The 21,779-nt window shown below is 42.7% G+C and overlaps 1 protein-coding gene across 1 annotated transcript in view; it reads right to left on the minus strand.

The window, feature by feature from the left end:
• Positions 1-230: 230 nt before the first annotated feature.
• Positions 231-21,779, minus strand: part of LOC134210321 (calponin homology domain-containing protein DDB_G0272472-like) — a 120,183-nt gene continuing 98,634 nt past the window's right edge. The window contains exons 4-7 of the mRNA XM_062686370.1: positions 16,041-16,139; positions 1,302-1,433; positions 520-1,233; positions 231-459 (exon numbers count right to left, since the gene is read on the minus strand). Coding sequence (XP_062542354.1) covers positions 376-459; positions 520-1,233; positions 1,302-1,433; positions 16,041-16,139 — 1,029 coding nt within the window. The 3' untranslated portion in view covers positions 231-375. The remainder of the gene's footprint in view (positions 460-519; positions 1,234-1,301; positions 1,434-16,040; positions 16,140-21,779) is intronic.

Here is a 21,779-nt window from a genome sequence, read left to right on the forward strand (position 1 = left end):
AAAGTGTTACGCACGCCTGAGACTACCTAATAAACGAGCTCGAAAAAAAAAGATTGATAGTTAAATACCTATATCCAAATTTTGTTTCACCCTTTTTCGCGCAATTTTCTCTATATAATAGAGTGTAATTTTGCGTTGTAACTGCATACATCACTGATGAATTAAAAAGTTTCTCTCTTTGCCTGGTTGTTGGCATGTTATGCAAATTTCGGTATTCAATGAATTAATGATTTTTAAAACTGTTCAACATTGTTTTATTTCCCATAAATTGAACTATTCTAAGTTGGGTCATTTGTTATCACAATCAATTTTACATGCGCCCACCGAGCACATAACAGGACTAAAATTCTGCTAGGCCACAAACTAAACCAGCACTTACTTCATTCCAAAGCCTTTCTTAGTTTTCTTCTTCTCCAAAACAATTATCTCATCAGCAATGCTGTAAATTTCGTTTACCGTCTGTAAGTAAAAATAGAATCATCAATAAGTATCGCGATGCGATGCTAATTGGACACTCACGTCAGCCTCCTTCAATCTGGTAATTTTGGGATCCTCATTACGTGCCTTTACCTTTTTCTTCTCCAGAGCCTTGTTTAACTCTTCCTTCATGGCTTCCGCTTCTGCTACTTCCGCCGGATCCAGCGCGTCCGCAGCCTCACTTGCTTCGGCGTCCTCGGCCTCCGATCCACCGGCTACCTCCGAAACCTCAGCCGTACTAACGTCATCCAGTGCATCCGTGTCATCACCGGAGTCCTTGCTGTCCTTATCAATTTTGATCATAATCGAAGTTTCCATATCACTGGCCGGCTGGTTCATCGAGCTATAACCTTCCTCCGGGGAGGAAAGCTGCGTATCCGCTCCCTTCTTAGCTGCATGCTTCTTACGGCGTTGTTTTTTCTCCTTGCTCCTGTCGGCATCCATTCGTTTGTCATCGTTCAAATCGAAATCACGCTGCTGGATTTTCTGTCCCAATTCTTCCCGCTGTTGCATCAACAGCGTTCGCAAATCCATATCTCGACAGGGACCCTTTTTTGTTTTCATTCGCAGCAAATTCAAAGCTCGCTCGTTATCCTCAATCATGTAGAGCTTTTCCTTTTCGAGCAGCGCTTCTCGCCGGGATTTGCGTTCGATTTCTTTCTGACGGTTGTGGTCCTCCATCTGGAGACGCTCCCGTTCCCATCGGAGCCCCTGTTTAATCAACCGTTCGGCGTTCTTCTCGCGGATGGTTTTGAGCTGAAGGTTGGAAAAGAAAATAAGAAATTCAACACGTAGTTTCCAATTATTTCTAGTGAAAGAAAAACCTTTTCGCGTTTGTTGCAGATGTGTTGGTTTGTTTTTTTGTTGACCGTGAAAACCGAACTGCTCATATCATCCGGGATGGAGTCTCCGGCTCCGGAAAGGATGAGGTTACGTTCCCTCTCGAGCTCCTTGGCCTTTAATTAGAAAGGAATAGAATAATTATATGCACTGTTAGTATAAGAAAGTGAGAATTTCTCAATGTGGATAATTAATGGAATCAAGTTGTACGAGAAAGTGTATATCTTCTGTCTGCATATATAAAAAATTAAATGGTCTGTGTTCGTATCCACATAACTCGAAAACGGCTGGATGGATTTTTTTCATTCCTTCAGTGGGTAAGGTCATCATCGTTTCCTACGGGTTTATATGATATCACCTCATGCGAAAATCACTAGTAAGGTTGATTAAACCGTGAAAAATCAAAATTAAGATTCGTATGGAAATTTCGCATGGCCCCGCGCATTTTTGCCTACAATGAAGAATTATGTCTGCTGGGTCAATTAGTGGAGAATAAAAATAAAACTAGCTTAAACCCATACATCTTAAAGACGATGTGTTAGAATGCAAAACAGTTGTTTTATCATTTTTATGGTTTTAGAATCAGTGATCATTCATGGTAAAAATGAGAAAACAAAATCCGTCCTAGTTAAGCTTACAAAACCATTAGTAATGGACTGTTGGGGCCAATCTTCAGAGGTGATATTCTTTTTTTCCTTCTACCTATCCCTCTACCTTATTCGTCTTATCTGTCTGAGCTTTTTCATCTTGTTTTTTCGATTTTTTGACGTAAACTACGTCTAAGGGGAAGACTCGGATAAAGGGTGACAAATGAAAATTTCCAAATTCGAAACCGTCACGCCTTTATCTTCCGATGGATTTTTGAGATTTATATATCAATCGACTCGGAAATTCTCTACCAATTTGTCAATTATATTGAAACTTTGGGTTATGAACGTTAAAATAGGGTATCGGATCATTTTGGCTGCACTCTTTTTTCTTGTCCGCAAGAGTCTCATTTCGGCCGTCGCTGTTCAGTGCGGTTGGCTTTTGGACTCTGCTTTTTGTGCGGTGTTTCGCAAAAAAAAATAGAACAATGGAGCCGGACCAGTGACCGCGGTCGAAACAAAACATGTAACAAAAATGCGTAATGTGCATGGTGTAAAAGTGAAGCAGATAGGGACATGTTTGTGCAGGCATGAAACGATCAATTGTTATCAATGCCAATGGCCTTGCTAGTAGTGCAATCATCACAATGTAATTGTGCAAACATGTTTATATTAAAAAACGACTTTTGAAAAATGTTGAGCATTTTTTTTTGCAAACCGAATTTTTTTTTCTTCGTTACATATAGTGATTTTTAAGTGTAGTACAATGTTCATCACTTACAGGCAAACTGAAAACTAATAAGGCCGTTACACATATTTATTAAAAATTATGGTCTACGCAAGGTCACAGTCTACTGGTCTCCGCAAATTCAAGAGGGAGGGGATAATCTTCTTCTTCTTCTACTGAATCGAGCGGCGTGAAAATTTGAATGCAGAGATTTGTGGGGTCGGGTTCTTAATATGGTTCGAGACCCCTCTCCTCTTTGAATCCTGGTTCCTATACAAATGAAACACCAATTTCATCATAACTCGAGATCAAGCAAATGGAACCAAACCTGGCGTGTGGAGGTTTTGGAAGGGAAGATATGTTTCTGTGATTGTTTGCAACGCCTCCCCCTTCTGGAAAGGGGGGCTCCCATACAAATGAACCAAAGATTTCTGCATAACTCGAGAACTAATCAGAGAATAAATCAATTTTAGGCGAAACAAAGTTCGTCGGGTCTGCTAGTAAAAAATAAATATTAAAATGGAAAAAAGAAAAAAATAAACTGCTCGGATTTCTTTAAAAAAAGTTTTAAAGTTCTCAAAATTCAACGGAAATTTTTTTTGTTGCCCCTTAAATTGTTTTTTTTTAGCAAAACAATCCGAAGGGGTGGGACATATTTTAAAAAAATATTTATATCGGCCTAATAATATTTTGTCCAATTCTCCCTGATTCAATTGCTCCCTGATTCAAAAGTCTTGCAATGATATTAATAAAATGGTTGCACGAATATTTTATCCATAGTGACACTCAGTGTTGGTAGAATCATACTCAAATCTGAATCATCGAGGTTTCATGCACGAGCTAACTCGCCTGCGATTCTGTAGAGGGAGCATCGCGCTTGAGTTTCTCGGCCAGAATCGCATCGCTTCGCTCACTCACCGAAAAATGATTTCGTTCTAAAAAGCGTCAAAACGCAATCGAGGCGTATGTTTTGTTTATATATTGTTTATTGTTTATATATTGTTTATTGTTTATATATTGTTTATATAGACGAAAAACAGTTAATTCAATGCATTCAACAATGAAGAACACGTAAATATCATGCAATGATGCAATTTGCGATTCAAATCATGAGCAAATCTCTGGGCCATGATTCTGATGGGATTTGAATCACGCATGGTTTGAATCGCCGATATGATTTGAAAATTTGAGATTTTACCAACACTGGTGACATTGACAGACAGTGGGAGTTAGATTGTAATAACACACACACCCTCTTTTCCCGTCCGCAACGTTTACTACTCGCGCGCATCACAACCAAATTAATTGGGTTTTGGTACATGATTGACATTTTATGATATCTAGTGATGCACGAAAAACAAGATATGCCTATAATTGGAATGTTTCTGAATAATAAATGTTGCAAACGGAAAAGAAGATGCTCCCCTAAAGCTTCTTTCTTTTGAAATATTTCATCAAATGCTTCAAAACCCAAATGTAGGCAATTCGGATCCAAGAAAGGCATCATTACCACTGAGGAATAAATTTGGGTTTTCATAGTAAATTTTTAAACAATTGTCGTATCCAACCATTTTCATATCTTAAGATACGCTAGTTTTGTTCGAAACCAGTGACATAAGTAATCAAATGACTTTTCTAAAAATATTCATGCATGATTAGGGTGACCATATGGTATCCTTAAGGAGGTTATGTCCTCCTTTTTCATTAAAAATCAGATGTCCTCCTTTTGCACTAAAATGTCCTCCTTTTTGAATATTTAAAAAAAAACTTTTCCCGTAGTAATTCTAGTTACTGCAACAGAGATCCATTCGCAAATTAATCGTTGCACATATTATGGTGTTTTGCTTTCTAATATGAAATATTTTTCTTTAAGTTTTTGAATAAAATTACTATTAATATCGGAAATTAAATGCTTGAGTTGCAGTAACACAGATGTCGAAGATAACAGAAGAATAGGTATTGGATTGGAAAATGGATTTGGAAAAATGCAAATGCTTTTCAAAATTTTCTACGAGTAAACACCCATTGAATTGCCTTTGGAACGCATCGCACGGTACGTTTCTTGAATATGTGCGGCAAAGAGCAGTCCCTATGCCATGCCTAGAATGGAATAGAAATCTGAACTAATCTGAACAGTTGAGTTTCTTTAGTCTAAATCTTAGCATTTTTAAATTGATTCAGTTAAGAACTTGGTTCCCTATGCATCGTGTGTTCCGTCCTTATATAACCTAATGTTCAGTCAGTTATCTATTTACAAATTTTCAGAATTGTATGCGATTAGCAGTTCTTGTTAAAATTCTGTTCACTGTTGATTTCAAAATTAGTTGAAGCTAAAATCTTACCATTACAAAGAAGGTGCTGGAAGTTTATAACGAGAAACGACTGGTATGACGGCGAATGTGAGCAGTTAGTTGAGGAGAAGAATGCAGCATGGGCGAGATTGCTGCAACACCGCACGAGGGCGAACGAGGCACGATACAAACGGGCGCGGAACAGACAAAACTCGATTTTCCGGAGGAAAAAGCGCCAGCTGGAAGATCGAGACCGTGAAGAGACGGAGGAGCTGTACCGCGCTAATAACACACGAAAGTTCTATGAGACGTAAGGGACACGTGCCACAGCCCGATATGTGTAAGGACATAAACGGGAACCTTCTTACGAACGAGCGTGAGGTGATCCAAAGGTGGCGGCAGCACTACGAAGAGCACCTGAATGGCGATATGGCAGACAACGGTGGCGGTATGGTAATGAACCTAGCAGCACGCGCGCAGGACATGCGACTTCCGGCTCCGAATCTCCAGGAAATCCAGGAGGAGATCGGCCGGCTGAAAAACAACAAAGCCCCTGGAGTTGACCAACTACCAGGAGAGCTGTTTAAGGTGATTATACAATCAAGCCAAGTGGTGAATTTCAAATTCACCACTCGGTTTCTACTCCTGTTATGAAAAGTTCAAATCCAGCGTAATATTTTTCGTACAATGCTGAAATTAAAGTCGATTGTTTAGCATAAGTAACCAAACGATCTACGGATGTTTCATCCCCATGGGCATTGTAGTTCTCTCAATTCGTGCCCTTGAAAAATCACTAGAAAAAGCACGTGGTTTCCAAGATGGCCGATTTGTGGCTTTGTTGTATAACCACCTTAAACACGGTGGTGAAGCACTGGCTAGAGCGCTGCATTGGGTGATTACCAAGGTTTGGGAGGATGAGGTTCTGCCGCAGGAGTGGATGGAAGGTGTCGTGTGTCCCATCTACAAAAAGGGCGATAAGCTAGATTGTAGCAACTACCGCGCAATCACATTGCTGAACGCCGCCTACAAGGTACTCTCCCAAATTTTATGCCGTCGACTAACACCAATTGCAAGAGAGTTCGTGGGGCAGTACCAGGCGGGATTTATGGGTGAACGCTCTACCACAGACCAGATGTTCGCCATACGTCAGGTATTGCAGAAATGCCGCGAATACAACGTGCCCACACATCATCTATTTATCGACTTCAAAGCCGCATATGATACAATCGATCGGGACCAGCTATGGCAGCTAATGCACGAAAACGGATTTCCGGATAAACTGATACGGTTGATCAAGGCGACGATGGATCGGGTGATGTGCGTAGTTCGAGTTTCAGGGGCATTCTCGAGTCCCTTCGAAACCCGCAGAGGGTTATGGCAAGGTGATGGTCTTTCGTGTCTGCTATTCAACATCGCTTTGGAGGGAGTAATACGAAGGGCAGGGATTGACACGAGTGGTACGATTTTCACGAAGTCCGTCCAGTTATTTAGTTTCGCCGACGACATTGATATCATGGCACGTAACTTTGAGAGGATGGAGGAAGCCTACATCAGACTGAAAAGCGAAGCTAAACGGATTGGACTAGTCATCAACACGTCGAAGACGAAGTACATGATAGGAAGAGGCTCAAGAGAGGTCAATGTGAGCCACCCACCACGAGTTTCTATCGGTGGTGACGAAATCGAGGTGGTTGAAGAATTCGTGTACTTGGGCTCACTGGTGACCGCCGATAACGATACCAGCAGAGAAATTCGGAGACGCATAGTGGCTGGAAATCGTACGTACTTTGGACTCCGCAAGACGCTTCGATCGAATAGAGTTCGCCGCCGTACCAAACTGACTATCTACAAAACGCTTATAAGACCGGTAGTTCTCTATGGACACGAGACCTGGACGATGCTCGTGGAGGACCAACGCGCATTGGGAGTTTTCGAAAGGAAAGTGTTGCGTACCATCTATGGTGGGTTGCTGATGGCGGACGGTACGTGGAGGAGGCGAATGAACCACGAGTTGCATCAACTGTTGGGAGAACCATCCATCGTTCACACCGCGAAAATCGGAAGACTGCGGTGGGCCGGGCACGTAGCCAGAATGCCGGACAGTAATCCGGTGAAAATGGTTCTCGACAACGATCCGACGGGAACAAGAAGGCGAGGTGCACAGCGGGCAAGGTGGATCGATCAGGTGGAGGACGACTTGCGGACCCTCCGCAGACTGCGTGGTTGGCGAAGTGCAGCCATGAACCGAGCTGAATGGAGAAGTCTTTTATGTGCAGCACAGGCCGCTCCGGCCTTAGTCTGATGATAAATAAATAAATCTCCCAGCTAAAACAAAGTTGCATGTGCTAGGAAATAAGTGTAAGTTGGAGGCGATATAGGTACATGCCTTTATTTGAGTTCATGCAAAGTGTTCGTATATGATCTTGACTTTGTGCACCTATTCGCAATGTTATATGATCTTTTGTTTGCTGAGTTACTTACTGGTCTCACAAAAACTTCTTCCCATAAACATTAGTGTGCAAAACTCTAACAAATATAATAAAAATATTCATATCATGTTAAAAAACATGATAAAAAAAATGTATCATGTTAAAAAACAAAAATCGATCGATGTTTTTTATGTCCTCCTATTTAACCAAATGTCCTCCTTTTTCGCTACGATTTGGGTGAATTGTCCTCCTTTGGAAAAATTTCATATGGTCACCCTATGCATGATGGCACTACAATCCTCAATGAACAAAACTGCCTTACGTAGTTTACGTTGGGCGGTTGTGTCTTGTACATAACCCTTCTGATTTTTTTGTCAAACTCTTCTGTACCAAATCGTAAGATCAGGAGAAACGTTTTGCTATTGTTAGGTTCTAGCACAGTGGTTTACTTCTCACACAATAAAAATGAGCTTTAACCATGCAAATTAGTACTTGATCGAAAGCTTTCGAATATATCTACCGTCTGAGGGTAATAAAACGGATATTGGTGTTAAATTCACTCCGTACGAAACGATCAAAGCAAAACAAAAGTGCGGCCCGCGGGCCGCAGGGTAATTTTACTTTGATCAAGTCGTATGGAGTGATTTTAACACCAATATCCGTTTTATTACCCTCAGCTGATAGATATATTTGAAAGCTTTCGTCCAAGTACTAACTTGTAAGATGAAAGCTCATTTGGTCGTTGCCTTCTTTGGTTTTAACCCCTTAACGAAAATACTTGCGGTTTCCCTGCTTCTCATCCATAAACATCAATCTTGCTGTAATTTATCTATTAATTTATTATTAATTGAACCCATCTGACATTTAAAACTAGCTACAAACCGAATCAAATGACACTTTCACAATATCTCATCCAAAATACAATAAAACAAGAAAAACGAGTAGGACAAAAAATTTATATTACGAATACATTTTTACAATGATGGCCTCCAAGTGTTGTTATGGATATTAACAAATTCTCTAAATTAAATATTTACGGGCCACGGGCCTTCGAAAGATATAAAATCTGGTCTTCTACCGTTCCAACATTTTGGAAACCTTCCTAACGTGTTCGGGTCAATATAACCCGAATCGCACTTTCAAATTGTCATAACCTTCTACGCAGCAATGTGAAGGTCTGAAACTTCTCTACTTTTCCTATTTCGTGGAAACTATAATCCGCAATGTTGATCTTCTTTGTACGACGTTCCTGAAGGGCTCAAATAAAAATCTCACACTTATGGCGTTCGGGTTATATTGACCCGGATTGGACTTCACATGTAAATATACACAAAATAATCGGCAGCTCAATTTTTTTCCAAAACTGACCTCAGATTGTTGATCGGTCACACCTACATGCTTTAAGCGTCGTAGGAAGGATCGTCAGTTGGCCACTTTTTATTGAAGAAAATTGCACACGAATATCGCGAATCGACGATTTTTTGCTGTTTTTTCTTAAAAATGTACCTAATATTGGGTCAATGCAAAGCCAATAGCAACCCATGATGTCCATACAAGCCCTTAGAGGCCATGCGCATAATTTATGATCTGGATATGTCCCAAAAGGATGTTCTAAGATTTCCAAATAATTCTGAAGTTCAGATGAATTGATCTACCAAGATTATTGGGCTTGATATTGGGGCCCTCCTTAACCGTGCGGTAAGACGCGCGGCTACAAAGCAAAACCATGCTGAGGGTGGCTGGGTTCGATTCCCGGTGCCGGTCTAGGCAATTTTCGGATTGGAAATTGTCTCGACTTCCCTGGGCATAAAAGTATCATCGTGTTAGCCTCATGATATACAAATGCAAAACTGGTAACTTGGCTTAGAAACCTCGCAGTTAATGACTGTGGAAGTGCTTAATGAACACTAAGCTGCGAGGCGGCTCTGTCCCAGGGTGGGGATGTAATGCCAATAAGAAGAAGAAGATCAAGCCAATAACAACCCACACATGGTAGGGGGGTCCCGTAGCGTAGTTGGCTACACGTTCGCCTTACAAGCGAATGGTCATGGGTTCGATTCCCAGCCCCTCCACCAAACCTTCGTCAGTCGCCGGATGCGCAGCGTTATACGGTGGCGTATTGGGTAGCGCCCTTGCCGTTACGACTGCCTGATGACAACTGACAAATTGTTCTTCTCGGAGGCATTCCTCCAACGTACCCGGATAAAATGGTAACCTAACAATGCGCAACGATCATTGAGATTGAATTCACGACACGGACAAATGGACACAATGGACTTACGGTGAGATGGACCAGCAATGACAACAACAATGAATAATGTAAAAAATCTAAAAATAGATGCTGTGTGGATTCTGGCAGCAGAATACCACAGTAGATCACGGCACAGTAGCGGTTAAGTAACACAGAGTGCCTACCAAATAAATAAAGGAATAAAAAAAACCCACACATGCCCCTCGAGGCCGTGCGCATGATTTACGATCTATATATGTCCAAACCGGATGTTCTAGGTTCTCCAAATCATTCTGGAGTTCAGACAAGTTGGTCTACCAAGACAACTGGGCCCGATATACAGCCAATAGCAACCCATGGTATCCATGTAGGCCCGTGGAAGCCATGCGCATGGTTTGTGATTTTGCTATGTCCAAATTGACCTTTCCCGTCAAAAATTGTATCTCGTTTTATTGTCTCAGTCGATTCTTTGGCTTAATTAAGGTCAACTTTCCCGAAGAACCCATATTTTTTGAAGCCTCTAACTATTTTTAAAATTGAACACAAAAACCGAAAAAGTGCTGCTCGTGATAACCGGCCTGAAAAATTCACCCGATGTTCGTTCAAAAGCGGGCCAATCTAAAAAAGCAGCACTTTTCGATGTTTGTTTTAAATTTTAAAAATACTTAGAGGCGTTGTTTGGGAAAGTTGACCTTAAATAAGTCAAAGAATCGATTGAGCGAATTTTTTTTGGGTTGCTATCGGCTTTGTGCCGAGTTGACCTTGTAGATCAATTCATCCGAACTCTTGAGTGATATAAAATATTTAGATCCATAAGTAGCTATTGGTTTTGTACCGAGAACAACTGATATGATAGAACAATCGGTTCGAATTGTAGAATGACTAAGCTCTTCAAGTCATAATAGAATATCCGATTTAGACATATCTGGATCGTAAATCATGCGCAAGCATGGCTTTGAAACTGATTTATTACCCGACAACAACTCAGTAGTGCGAGACTCGGAGCTAGTCACAGGGTCGGCGCACTACTGGGCAACCGGAGGGGCTACGCGGGTACAAAATGGCACTCAATCACTCAAATAAACTAATCAATTAAGGCTTAGTTGACAACTTGTATTTTAGCGAAAGTTTGGTGTGGATTTCACAGGGCTTACGGCACGTACCTTCTCGTTGATCAGCAATCCTGCGAGCGCTCGCTGTGAGTTACCGGATCCAAACCGGTGGAATTTCTCCTGCACCTCCTCAAGGATCTTCACGATGTCAGCAAAGTCGGTTGGGGTTGGTAATGGATCAGATTGTCGGTCGGTTGGCTGGAATAACGGTCTTCAGCGATGTGACGCTAATGGCTATGGGCTAGAGGAACAATCGTCCTTTACGTTTAGGTCCTTTTGTGACCAAGGTCACTGACCTTACCATGAAATGGCGGTCCTCGGACTCGCCAACCAGAAGCACTAAATCAAAACGGAAAAAAGGTCCTGAATCAAAGTGTACGCTCTTTCAGGTGGCCTTTGTACAACTTTTTTGCACTAACTTTCCGGGTTCACGAATTTACTTGACACTCCACTCGCACTTCTGATCTACACGCTCCACTGATTAAAAGTGAACGATGGCCGTCCACAGAGCATCCTACGAACCCTTCAGCCTCCCGCCAAAATCCAGATCCCCATTTTACTAAGCTAGTCGACATCCAACCGTTAAACATGGCCATGCCGGACTGCCCCATGGGTTTGAGCGATACGATTTTAATTTGAACATTTGAATGTTCGATTTACATGTTGCGTTTTAAAAAATTATTGGATTTCATTGTACCAACGGTTACAGCTCTAAGGCGGCTATATGTCCATCCGATATTGCTATGTATCGAGCCCAGTTGCCTTGGTAGACAAGGTTGTCTGAACTCCAGAACGATTTGGATAAATTAGAACATTCGAATTGGACAGATTTAAATCGTAAGCCATGCACATTGTTTCTGAGCGCCAATAGCCAGACACAATGGATTGTTACAGGCTTTGTACCAACCACAGTTGACTTAAACATATAATGGATATATCTATATCGTAAATCATACACATGGCCTCTAAGGGCCTGTATAAGTTCCTATTGGCTTTGTATTTAGGCAAGTTGATATGGTAGATCAATAGTTCTGAACTTAAGAATGATTTGGAGAACTTTAGAACATCCGGTTTAGACATATCTAGATCGTAAATCATGCATATGACCTCTTAGAGTTTGTATGAACACCATGGGTTGCTATTGGCTTTGTATTATGCCCAGTTGACGTGGTAGATCAATTGGTATGAATTATAGAACGATCTGGAGAACCTAAGTTCTTAGAACCTAAGTTAGAACATCCGGTTTGAACATATCTCGATCATGTATCATGCACATGGCCTCTAGGACCTATATGCTCGCCATCTTTGGATTGGCAATCCTACGTCTCTGGACGCAAGGCTGGTCGCCAACCACGCAGTCTTCGGAGGGTCCGCAAATCATCCTCCACTTGATCAACTCCTTTGCTCGCTGTGCACCTCGCCTTCTTGTTCCCGTCGGATCGTTGTCGAGAATTATTTTCACGGGATTAATGTTCGACATTTTGGCTACGTGCTCGGCCCACCGCAGTCTTCCGATTTCCGCGGTGTGAACGATGGATGGTTCTCCCAGTAGCTGATGCAACTCGTGGTTCATTCGCCTCCTCCACGTACCGTCTGTCATCTGCACCCCATCATAGATGGTACGCAGCACTTTCCTTTCGAAAACTACCAATGGGAGTTGGCCCTCCACGAGCATCGTCCAGGTATCGTGTCCGTATAGGTCTAATAAGCATTTCGTAGATAGTCAGTTTGGTACGGCGGCAAACTTTATTCGATCGGAGCATTTTACGGAGACCAAAGTATGTTCGATTTCCTGCCATGATGCGTCTCCGATTTTTTTTTTGATGGTATCGTTATCGAAGATCACCAGTGAGCCCAAGTTTACGAATTCTCCAACCACCTCGATTTCGTCACCACCAATACAATTACGTGGTGAATGGCTCACGTTGTCCTCTCTCGAGCCTCTTCGTATCATGTACGTCGTCTTCAACGTGTTGATGACATGTCCAATCCGTACTGTAAAATCGTACCACTCGTCTCAATCCCTGCCTTTCATTTTACTCCCTCCAAAGCGATGTTAGCAGACACTAAAGACCATCACCTTGCCGTAACCCTCTGCGCGTTTCGAAGGAACTCGAGAATGCCCCTGAAACTCGAACTACTCACATCACTAGATCCATCGTCGCCTGGATCAACCTATCAGTTTATCTGGAAGTTCGTTTCAGCAATGTGATTGCGCGGTAGTTGCTACAATCCAGCTTATCGCCCTTTTTGTAGATGGGGCACACGATACCTTCCATCCACTCCTGCGGCAGAACCTCATCCTCCCAAACCTTGGTAATTACCAAGTGCAGCGCTCTAGCCAGTGCCTCACCACCGTGTTTAAACAGCTCTCCTGGTAGTTGGTCAACTCCAGGGGCTTTGTTGTTTTTCAGCCGGCCGATCTCCTCCTGGACTTCCTGGAGATTCGGAACCGGAAGTCATATGTCCTGCACGCATGCTCCTGGGTTCATTTCCATACCGCCACCGTTGTCTGCCACATCGCCATTCAGGTGCTCTTCGTAATGCTACCGCCACATTTGGATCACCTCACGCTCATTTGTAGGAAGGTTCCCATTTAGGGTATACTGTCCAATAGTGGACCCCCTAGTAGCGGAATTCTGCTCTTCCTGTCATAAGGATTAGATATTTTCAACATATTATTTCTCGCTTAACTTTTCAAAAGGACCTAAGTAACCATTATTTCATGAATTAATTTGAACAGCGCAATCAATAAAACAATATGAAAGCTTATTTTTTTTTTTTAATCTTTATTAAAGTGATTATTAAGATGGTACAAAGTTCATCACTATATGAAAGCTTATGATTGCAGTACTCAAATTAATTCATGAAAAAAATGTTACTTAGGACCTTTTGAAAAGTTAAGCGAGATTTCTGCTTGATATCTAATAACAAGTTCTGCATCTCCTCTTTACGATACATACATAAAACACTCAAATACACGACGTTATTCGTTGAAATTAAAATTTTAAAGTCTGACTGAATTCGTCCTATAGTAGACCCTCTGGGGGTCCATTATAGGAAATTGCTTCCCTATAGTCGACACTTCATTTGATTTTTATGTCCCGTTTCGGGACGTTCTTCTTCCCTATTATGGACCCCCCGAAATATTCATATAATGGACACTCTGGTGTTTATTTTTTTGAACCGTCTTATCACGGTCTCTATCTTCCTGCTGGCGGTTTTTGCTTCAAAGCATTGAGTTTTGTCTGTTCGGCGCCCGTTTGTATCGTGCCTCGTTCGCGGTGATTCGGTGTTGCAGCAATCTCGCCCATGCTGGATTCGGGTCCATTATGCCTAACGTACTTATGCCTAACGTCTTCATGCCTAACGTACTTATGCCTAACGTCGCGGACCCGCTGGATTCATCTCATCAACTAACTGCTCACATTCGCCGACATACCAGTTGTTTCTCTGATCCGAGGGCACCATGCCTAGTTCAGCGGTTGCGATGCTTCCAATGGCGGATCGAATATCTCTCAAGCCATCTTCAAGAGACGCTGCGCCTAGCTGCTCTTCCGTTGGGAGTACCACTTCCAGCTGCTGCCGGTAGTCTTGGGCTAGTCTACCGTCTTGTAGCCGCCCAATTAGTTAGCCACGGCGGACGACTCCGACGCGTGTTGTACACAGTCGAGAGTTTTGAGCGCAGACATACTGCAACGAGGTAGTGGTCGGATTCAATATTCGCACTGCGCATTCGCATGTCGCCGATGATGATTTTGACATCCCTTCGTGCGAGCAATGCACGATGATGGTGCTGTAGTTGAAGAAACGGCGTTTTATTCTCAGTTTGCACATCCTTGCGTTGATTGACTGCCACCCAATCACGCGTTGGCGCATCTTGCCCAAAACTATGAAGCCGGTTCCCAGCTCGTAGGTGGTGCCACAGCTTTGGTAGAAGGTAGCCGCTCGATGCCCGTTTTCCACACTTTCTGTCCTGTTCAGCAGATTTCCTGTAGCGCTACGACGTCTTGGGATGTAATTCATCGTAGATTATCCTGTCGCAACATGCGAAGCCTAGCGACTTGCAGTGCCATGTTCCAAGCTTCCAATCGTGAACCGTTGTTTGTCGCCTTGGTCGTTGCATTTTTGCTCCTGCTGTTTAAATTTGTCGTCAATAGTGTGACTCAGAACGTTAGTGTATAGTCTGAAAGATACCGAAAAACTTTTCCAAAGAATGCACGTTGCTGGAGCGTCTTTAAAAACAAGTAATATCGCTTCGAAGATTAATTGTTCAAGCCTTGTGAAAGAAAACAATGTTTCTGCCACCATAACCGGGCCACCTATAATAGTTGGAGGGTAATACCTTATTGTCTGGATTTTAGCTTGCAGAAATGATACCGAGTAACTCCAAGCAGCAACCCAAGATAAATAATTTTTAAACAACATTCAGCTAGTTCAGCAGTACTGGCAGAATAAACGGTTTTTTGCATGTGGACTGAACAACCAATCTCCGAAGCGCTATAACTTTTTTGCAGACGTTCCAGGAACGCACATCCTTCAGGAAAGTTTTCCGGCATCCTTTGGAGTATACTTTAGCGCAATGTATCACTTGGTTTCGATAAACTGGAACCTCTAGGAGTAAAAAATGCAAAAATCTACGTTTTCCCATACTTATTTACATACAAACTTCAATCGCGATGTTGAAAGTGAGAAAGCAATCAATCGGGTTAAGATTTTGTTCGGGACCCCAAATGATTTCATAAACTATTGATTTGAAAAATTGAGACATGGTGCGGGTGCCCCACTCTAATATCTATAGATGTAGACGAGGAAGCAGAAATAATAAACTTTGATTGTTAAGCCCTTTTCAAATGTTGGACTCGAGACTAGCCAGCCTCGGGCTGAAAGTACGAAACACTGAAGACGGCCTTACTGTTAAGGTCGAAATACGTATCCGTCAAAGGTACAATCAAATAGTGGATTTAAATGGGATAGTATAAACTCGTCTAATCACAAGTATTTTTATTTTTATTTATCATGGAGGTGATTTATATAATTTCATTTTTATAACGAGTATATGGTTTTAAATCGTTCATACATGGTACCTAGCTTAACTAGAGATTTTTACAATATTCATGATGACAAAAACTAACTAAGAAATACTAACAATCCCAGGATTATTGGTATTCCTATGAATATTTCCTTTTCTGGCATTGATACACTTTTACCCACAGAAAAAGACAACCAAATTGGGCTCATTGTTAGTGATGCGCCATACGCACAAGCCGCATATTTTTAATTAATAACTGATGCAGCATAGATAAACCTTGGAATAGCGCTATGTATAATGAAATTGAATCCTTACCAAAACGACACTGTGCAGCGGAATCAGACGGTGAGGACAATTGTGCCAACTGTATTGGCCATTCAGGATCAGGTATTTTTGACGCTCGAGCTCATCGTACTTGAGTTTTGCATTGATTGGCATTGGTTTGAGGATGTCAGCAGGGTGGCCCGCGGAGGCACATTTCCATTGATTCAGGTGACGTCCATGCACCGTGGGATAAATGGGCCACCCGGCACATATGGTCGATGATTCAGATTCAGATGATGGATGATGGGTGTCGCCGGATGATGGGGAATGCCGAGGGAATGTGCATGAAAGTGAAAATGAATGGAAAAGATTAAAGTGAATAAATAAGAATTGTTGTATAAATAATGATAGTGGAAAATGCGGTAAATGAATGTGAGGTAATCAGCGTTAGTACCAGCTCTGGCGCAAGTCGCACATATGTCGTTTCATTACAGACATTGTGGCAAGCAGCGGATGTGTTTGTGCAAACAATGGAAGTCAACGTCGTCGTCAGTATCCATAGCTAGCTAGGTAATGCCACTTACCGTTCGATACCATAACGTTGGGCTTGCACATGGACCTTTCCTATACGCAAGAGCTGTGCAGCTCGATCTTGGCATTCAAGACGAGGCATTCGGCCTTGTTACTTTTGTGCTTCCTTTGGGCCCTAACAACCACGCGATGACAAAAGCAACGAAGCTCAATCAATGTGAGGGTACTGTTCACAGTTCAGTTAAATCATTCTGAGGACGGAGCAAAGCAAGACTTCAAACGATGTTGTTTCTAGAAGTTTTAATTAGAAGCAAACATCACTTCATGTAGCCGCAATGATCAAAACGAAATTTTGAATAATTTTGAAAAATATATAGCTATGTAGCGTATGTAGACGACGAATCAAAAGGAATACATTTTGGCTGTTACGCCCTTTTAAAATGTTGATCTAGCAATATTTGTAGGTAATACTATCAGATAGCAAAGTCAAATAACAATGCGTTGTGAATATAATAATATACAGGAGCACGGTATTGATAATGCAATAAATACTTTATCTAAATAACAAAGGATTAATTTGATTTGTCTATCTACTTAAATCGAACAAGTGACTTAATGCAATAAATTCAAGCCCAAAATATACCACTTGGTTACTACCAAAAATAATCGTCACGTCCCTGCCGAAGCATAAAACAAATTTATCCCACCGCACCACGACCGCAAATCTCACCCCATCCACGGTAATGCACAACATGTACGTACTTTCCGCACATCATCCTTCGAGGGCACTCGAACTTTGTCTTCAGCAAACATGACCGGCAATGTTCCCATTTGGGTCATCATGCGAACTTAGTACGCCCTCGTCCTGACCGTCCTCACTGTGTGGCCAGAGAGTGAGCGGTAAGACAACCGACGGAACGCATCAACCTCAGACAGTAAACGCGTCTTTACGGCCCGAACGTGTTCCATCTTGATAATGCGATTATCGAGTATGAATACAGATATGAGCCCATGTGGGGGTGTGTATGTATATTATGATGTGTGTGCGAACAATTTTACGACGTCCACCCCCGAAGCACTTGTGGCACATAAAGTCAATACTTCGCTTTTCCATGCGTAATGCTACATTGTGACTGTTTCGCTTTAGGGCATTGAGCTGGGCTGGCTTGAGAAGTCACGTGATTGGCATTTACAACCACTCGGTGTGCCTGGTTCCGGTGCAAGGATTCTTGGAAATCTGTGAGCTGATCACATATCTTCTCATTCATTGACACCTTTCCAACCTGTTGATTGTGGCCACCAGTGACCAGGTTTGTGAACCACCGAAGGGTTGTAAATTCTGGTTGAAGCTTTCAACACTTATGCTCATTTCACTGTATGAGCCAAATCAGGGAGAAGGCAACCTACGCAGCACATCTCTGTATCAGAATAGCCTTAAGGAGGCATTGATTAATTTAGAAAATTTGATAACCTAACTAATATGTACTGCCATCGGGGGTGACAATGGGTCAGGGGGTGAGAATGGGTCATCGTATAGCAAAATCGTTCAAAAAGGTCTCTTATATTTTAGTCTTCTTGCCCTCAGATACATTCAATCTATTCTACAAGCATTCTAAGCAATTGAAACAGTGACCCATTGTCACCCCCGACGACGGTACACTAATATTTACAATAAGAATTCGATTACCTAGATTGGAACTAGCGCCCTAAGCGCTTCTTGGTCCGAGTGCAGGCAACGGACCCTAAACTTTTTTTCATACTCACCAAAGCGTTCATGTAAGGTTTTTATCCCGGCCAGTAACGGCCCGGTCCACCATCTACCTCGGATGTTCTTGTCCTGGGAGGGATGTGGAGGATCATCCTCAGGAATTTGTTAGACGAATTAGCTATCTCTTCAGATCCTTGGGTATAATTGAGAAATGTGATAAATTGGAAATAGTGTCTACACCCTAAAAATGAATTACTCAAAATTGAGTCGAATCCAAATCACTTTTGCTGGGTTTTTCATATACGTTGTAACTGTAAATGTAGTAAAAGATACTACTTCAATGAAATAATATATAAATAATAATTTCGTGAAAGTAAAGCATGTCTTTCCATCATTGGAAATTTGAATTTTTTTTCGGAAGGGAGAGAGGGAGGTTAGTTTTTATCCCAAAAACACCAAAATCCTCAAAATCTAAAAAAATGGACATGATGCCCATCAAGTTTTTCTATCTAACCGAGTACATTTTACAGCATACAGATCCTAGTTTGAGCGGAATCATCATTTTATCGAAGTTATATATTTTACTCAAATTTTGAGTATAGGGTGTCTCAGAAAGTATAAGCTTAAGTATAAATATCATTGTTCACATTTCAATGTATCGCTCTGTGATTCATAAGTACCATTTGATTAAGTATTTATTGAAATGCGAAACATTTTCCTTAAAAAGCGCAAACTATCTTTCACACCACAATCCACAATCACACTTCTTCGAAGGACGGAAAGAGACAGACGACACATCGCCGGTGGTAAATCATTCAGAGAGCTCTTCTTGTTGCCCAACTTATCTTGAGCTTTAAGTATTTTCCTTTTTCCTTGAAAACCGCAAACAGGTCTTGCATAAATGGTGCACTTAACTCCCAACATTCACCGAGTCAGATGGCGAAAAAGGAAGATAAGGTGATAAGAATATGCCGATGAGTTTTCATTTCACATGAAGAAATCTGAACGAAAATCGGGAGATCGTTCAAGCTTTTCCCGTAAAAATGGTTCGTCCGTTCCAACAAGGGCGAGGGCTGCAAAATGGTGGGTTGACATCAAGGAAGGAGCGCCCAACAGAGCTCTGGTCCCCACAAGTCCCTATCTCACGCTTCCACGGGTCGTCCGATGACAAAAGACCGCCAGCTAAGGGTTGTGTACTTAGCTGGTAGTGCAGCCTGGGCACTGTTGTCCTTCTGACATCAGCTAGAGTGAGAAGGTACGCCTCGAGCGTCTGTTCACCAGGAGGTGCGGCTCAAACAGCGTTTGCCTGGTACCCAGCGGCTGATTAACACAATACTGTATCGCGTCAGCTATACCTAAGGTGGCAGTCCCATCATCGCGATGTAGGTAACGCGACCCCGGTAAGGTAGCTTACTGAAGCCTCTCAAATACCACGAAACATTGAGATAGAAGAAAAAGAGAACGTTATTTTTGGCAACCGACCCGGCAACGAAATAAGGACTATGATTGGAAACTCGGTACCTGGAATGTCAGGACCCTAAATGAACCTGGACGAGTGAGCCTTCCGGCTCGTGAACTGCAGAAGGTTGGAGTGAACGTGGCTGCTATTCAAGAAGTCCGATGGCCTAGATCCGGAGAACGTGAATTCCGAGCCGTGGACCCCACGACCAACACTGCATTCAAGTATAACATCTATCACAGCGGGGGGGAAAGAGCGGAGCAGGGAGGGGGTTTCGTGGTGATGGGCAAGCAGATGAAGTCAGGGAGGCGGTGGCAACCCATTTGCGCGCGAATCTGTGTGTTGAGGATACGGGGCAAATTCTTCAATTACAGCCTAATCAACGTTTACGCACCTACAAACGATAAATCCGACGACGTGAAGGACACGTTTTATGAATGTCTTGATAAAGCCTATGGAGAGTGCCCAAAGCATGACGTGAAAATTGTTATCGGAGACGCTAACGCTCAGGTCGGTAGAGAGGACTTTTTCCGTCCCATAATCGGTAGGGAGAGCCTTCACTCCACTACCAATGACAACGGCCTACGGCTAGTAAATTTTGCTGCTGCCAGAGGGATGGCCATCAGTAGCACCTACTTTGCACGAAAGAACATCCGAAAGCACACCTGGAGGCACCCAAATGGTGAAACTTGCAACCAGATAGACCATGTTCTGGTGGATGGGCGCCATTTCTCGGATGTTATCGATGTGCGGACATTCAGAGGTCCGAACATTGACTCTGATCACTACCTCGTTGTCAGTAAAATTCGATCACGGTTGTCAACTGTATCGAACGAAAGATCATAGCGAACGATGCGTTACAATATCCAGCGATTGTCGGCGGAAGGAGTATCGGCTGAGTACCGCCAGAAGCTCGACGAACGGATAAGTGCAATCAACGTTAGCGACAACATCAACGATCTATGGGAGTCGATCCATGGAGCGGTGAGCACAACAGCACGAGAAGTGGTAGGCACTGCACAGAGGCGACCCAGGACGGGTTGGTTCGATGTGGAGTGTCAGAGAGTGACAGACGAGAAGAACGTTGTCAGAAGCCGAATGTTGGTGTCGGGTACCCGATCGAATAGAGATCGGTACAAGGAAGCAAGAGCAGCCGAAAAACCTACCGCAGGAAGAAGAAAGAATACGAAAAACAAGTGATTAGCGAGGCGCAGGAAAAAATGGAGCAGAACGATATGCGGAGGTTTTATGAGTCTGTCAATGGCGTGCGGAGAAAGACAGCGCCATCTCCCGTCATGTGCAACGACCAACAAGGGAATTTGCTGACAGATAAAACTGAAGTGGCTGCCAGGTGGAAGCAACACTTCGAGACATTGTTGAATGGAGGAAGTGACGGTGCATCGGTGAACAGAATAAATATTAGCAACTATGGACAAGCTGTGGAGTCACCTACACTAGATGAGGTTAAAAAAGCTGTCAAAGAGCTGAAAAACAATAAGGCTGCGGGGAAGGACCAGCTCCCGGCTGAACTTCTCAAACATGGCAGTGAAGGCTTTATGAAGTTCTGCACCATATTATGTCGAAAATATGGGAAGACGAGGAAATGCCTGCTAGCTGGTTGGACGGCCTCATTTGCCCTCTCTTTAAGAAAGGGCACAGACTGGAGTGCGCCAATTACCGAGGAATAACACTCCTTAATTCGGCGTACCAAATTATGTCCCGTATTCTGTTCAACAGATTGAGACCGCTTGAAGAGTCCTTCGTCGGCGAATACCAAGCAGGTTTTCGTGAGGGTCGATCAACGACGGATCAAATGTTTACCCTGAGACAAATCCTTGATAAATTCCGGGAGTACAACTTGCAGACACATCATCTGTTTATTGATTTCAAGGCGGCGTACGATTAAGTGAAATGGAATGAATTATGGCAAATTATGCTTGAACATGGTTTTCCGGCGAAACTGATACGGCTGATTCGTATAACGTTGGACGGATCGAAATCAAGTGTAAGGGTTGCGGATGAAATATCGACGTCATTTGTTACCTTAGATGGATTAAAGCAGGGTGATGCACTCTCGAACCTACTGTTCAAT

The sequence above is a fragment of the Armigeres subalbatus genome, chromosome 2 (genome assembly GCF_024139115.2).
Source record: "Armigeres subalbatus isolate Guangzhou_Male chromosome 2, GZ_Asu_2, whole genome shotgun sequence".
Classification (NCBI taxonomy): Eukaryota; Metazoa; Arthropoda; class Insecta; order Diptera; family Culicidae; genus Armigeres; species Armigeres subalbatus.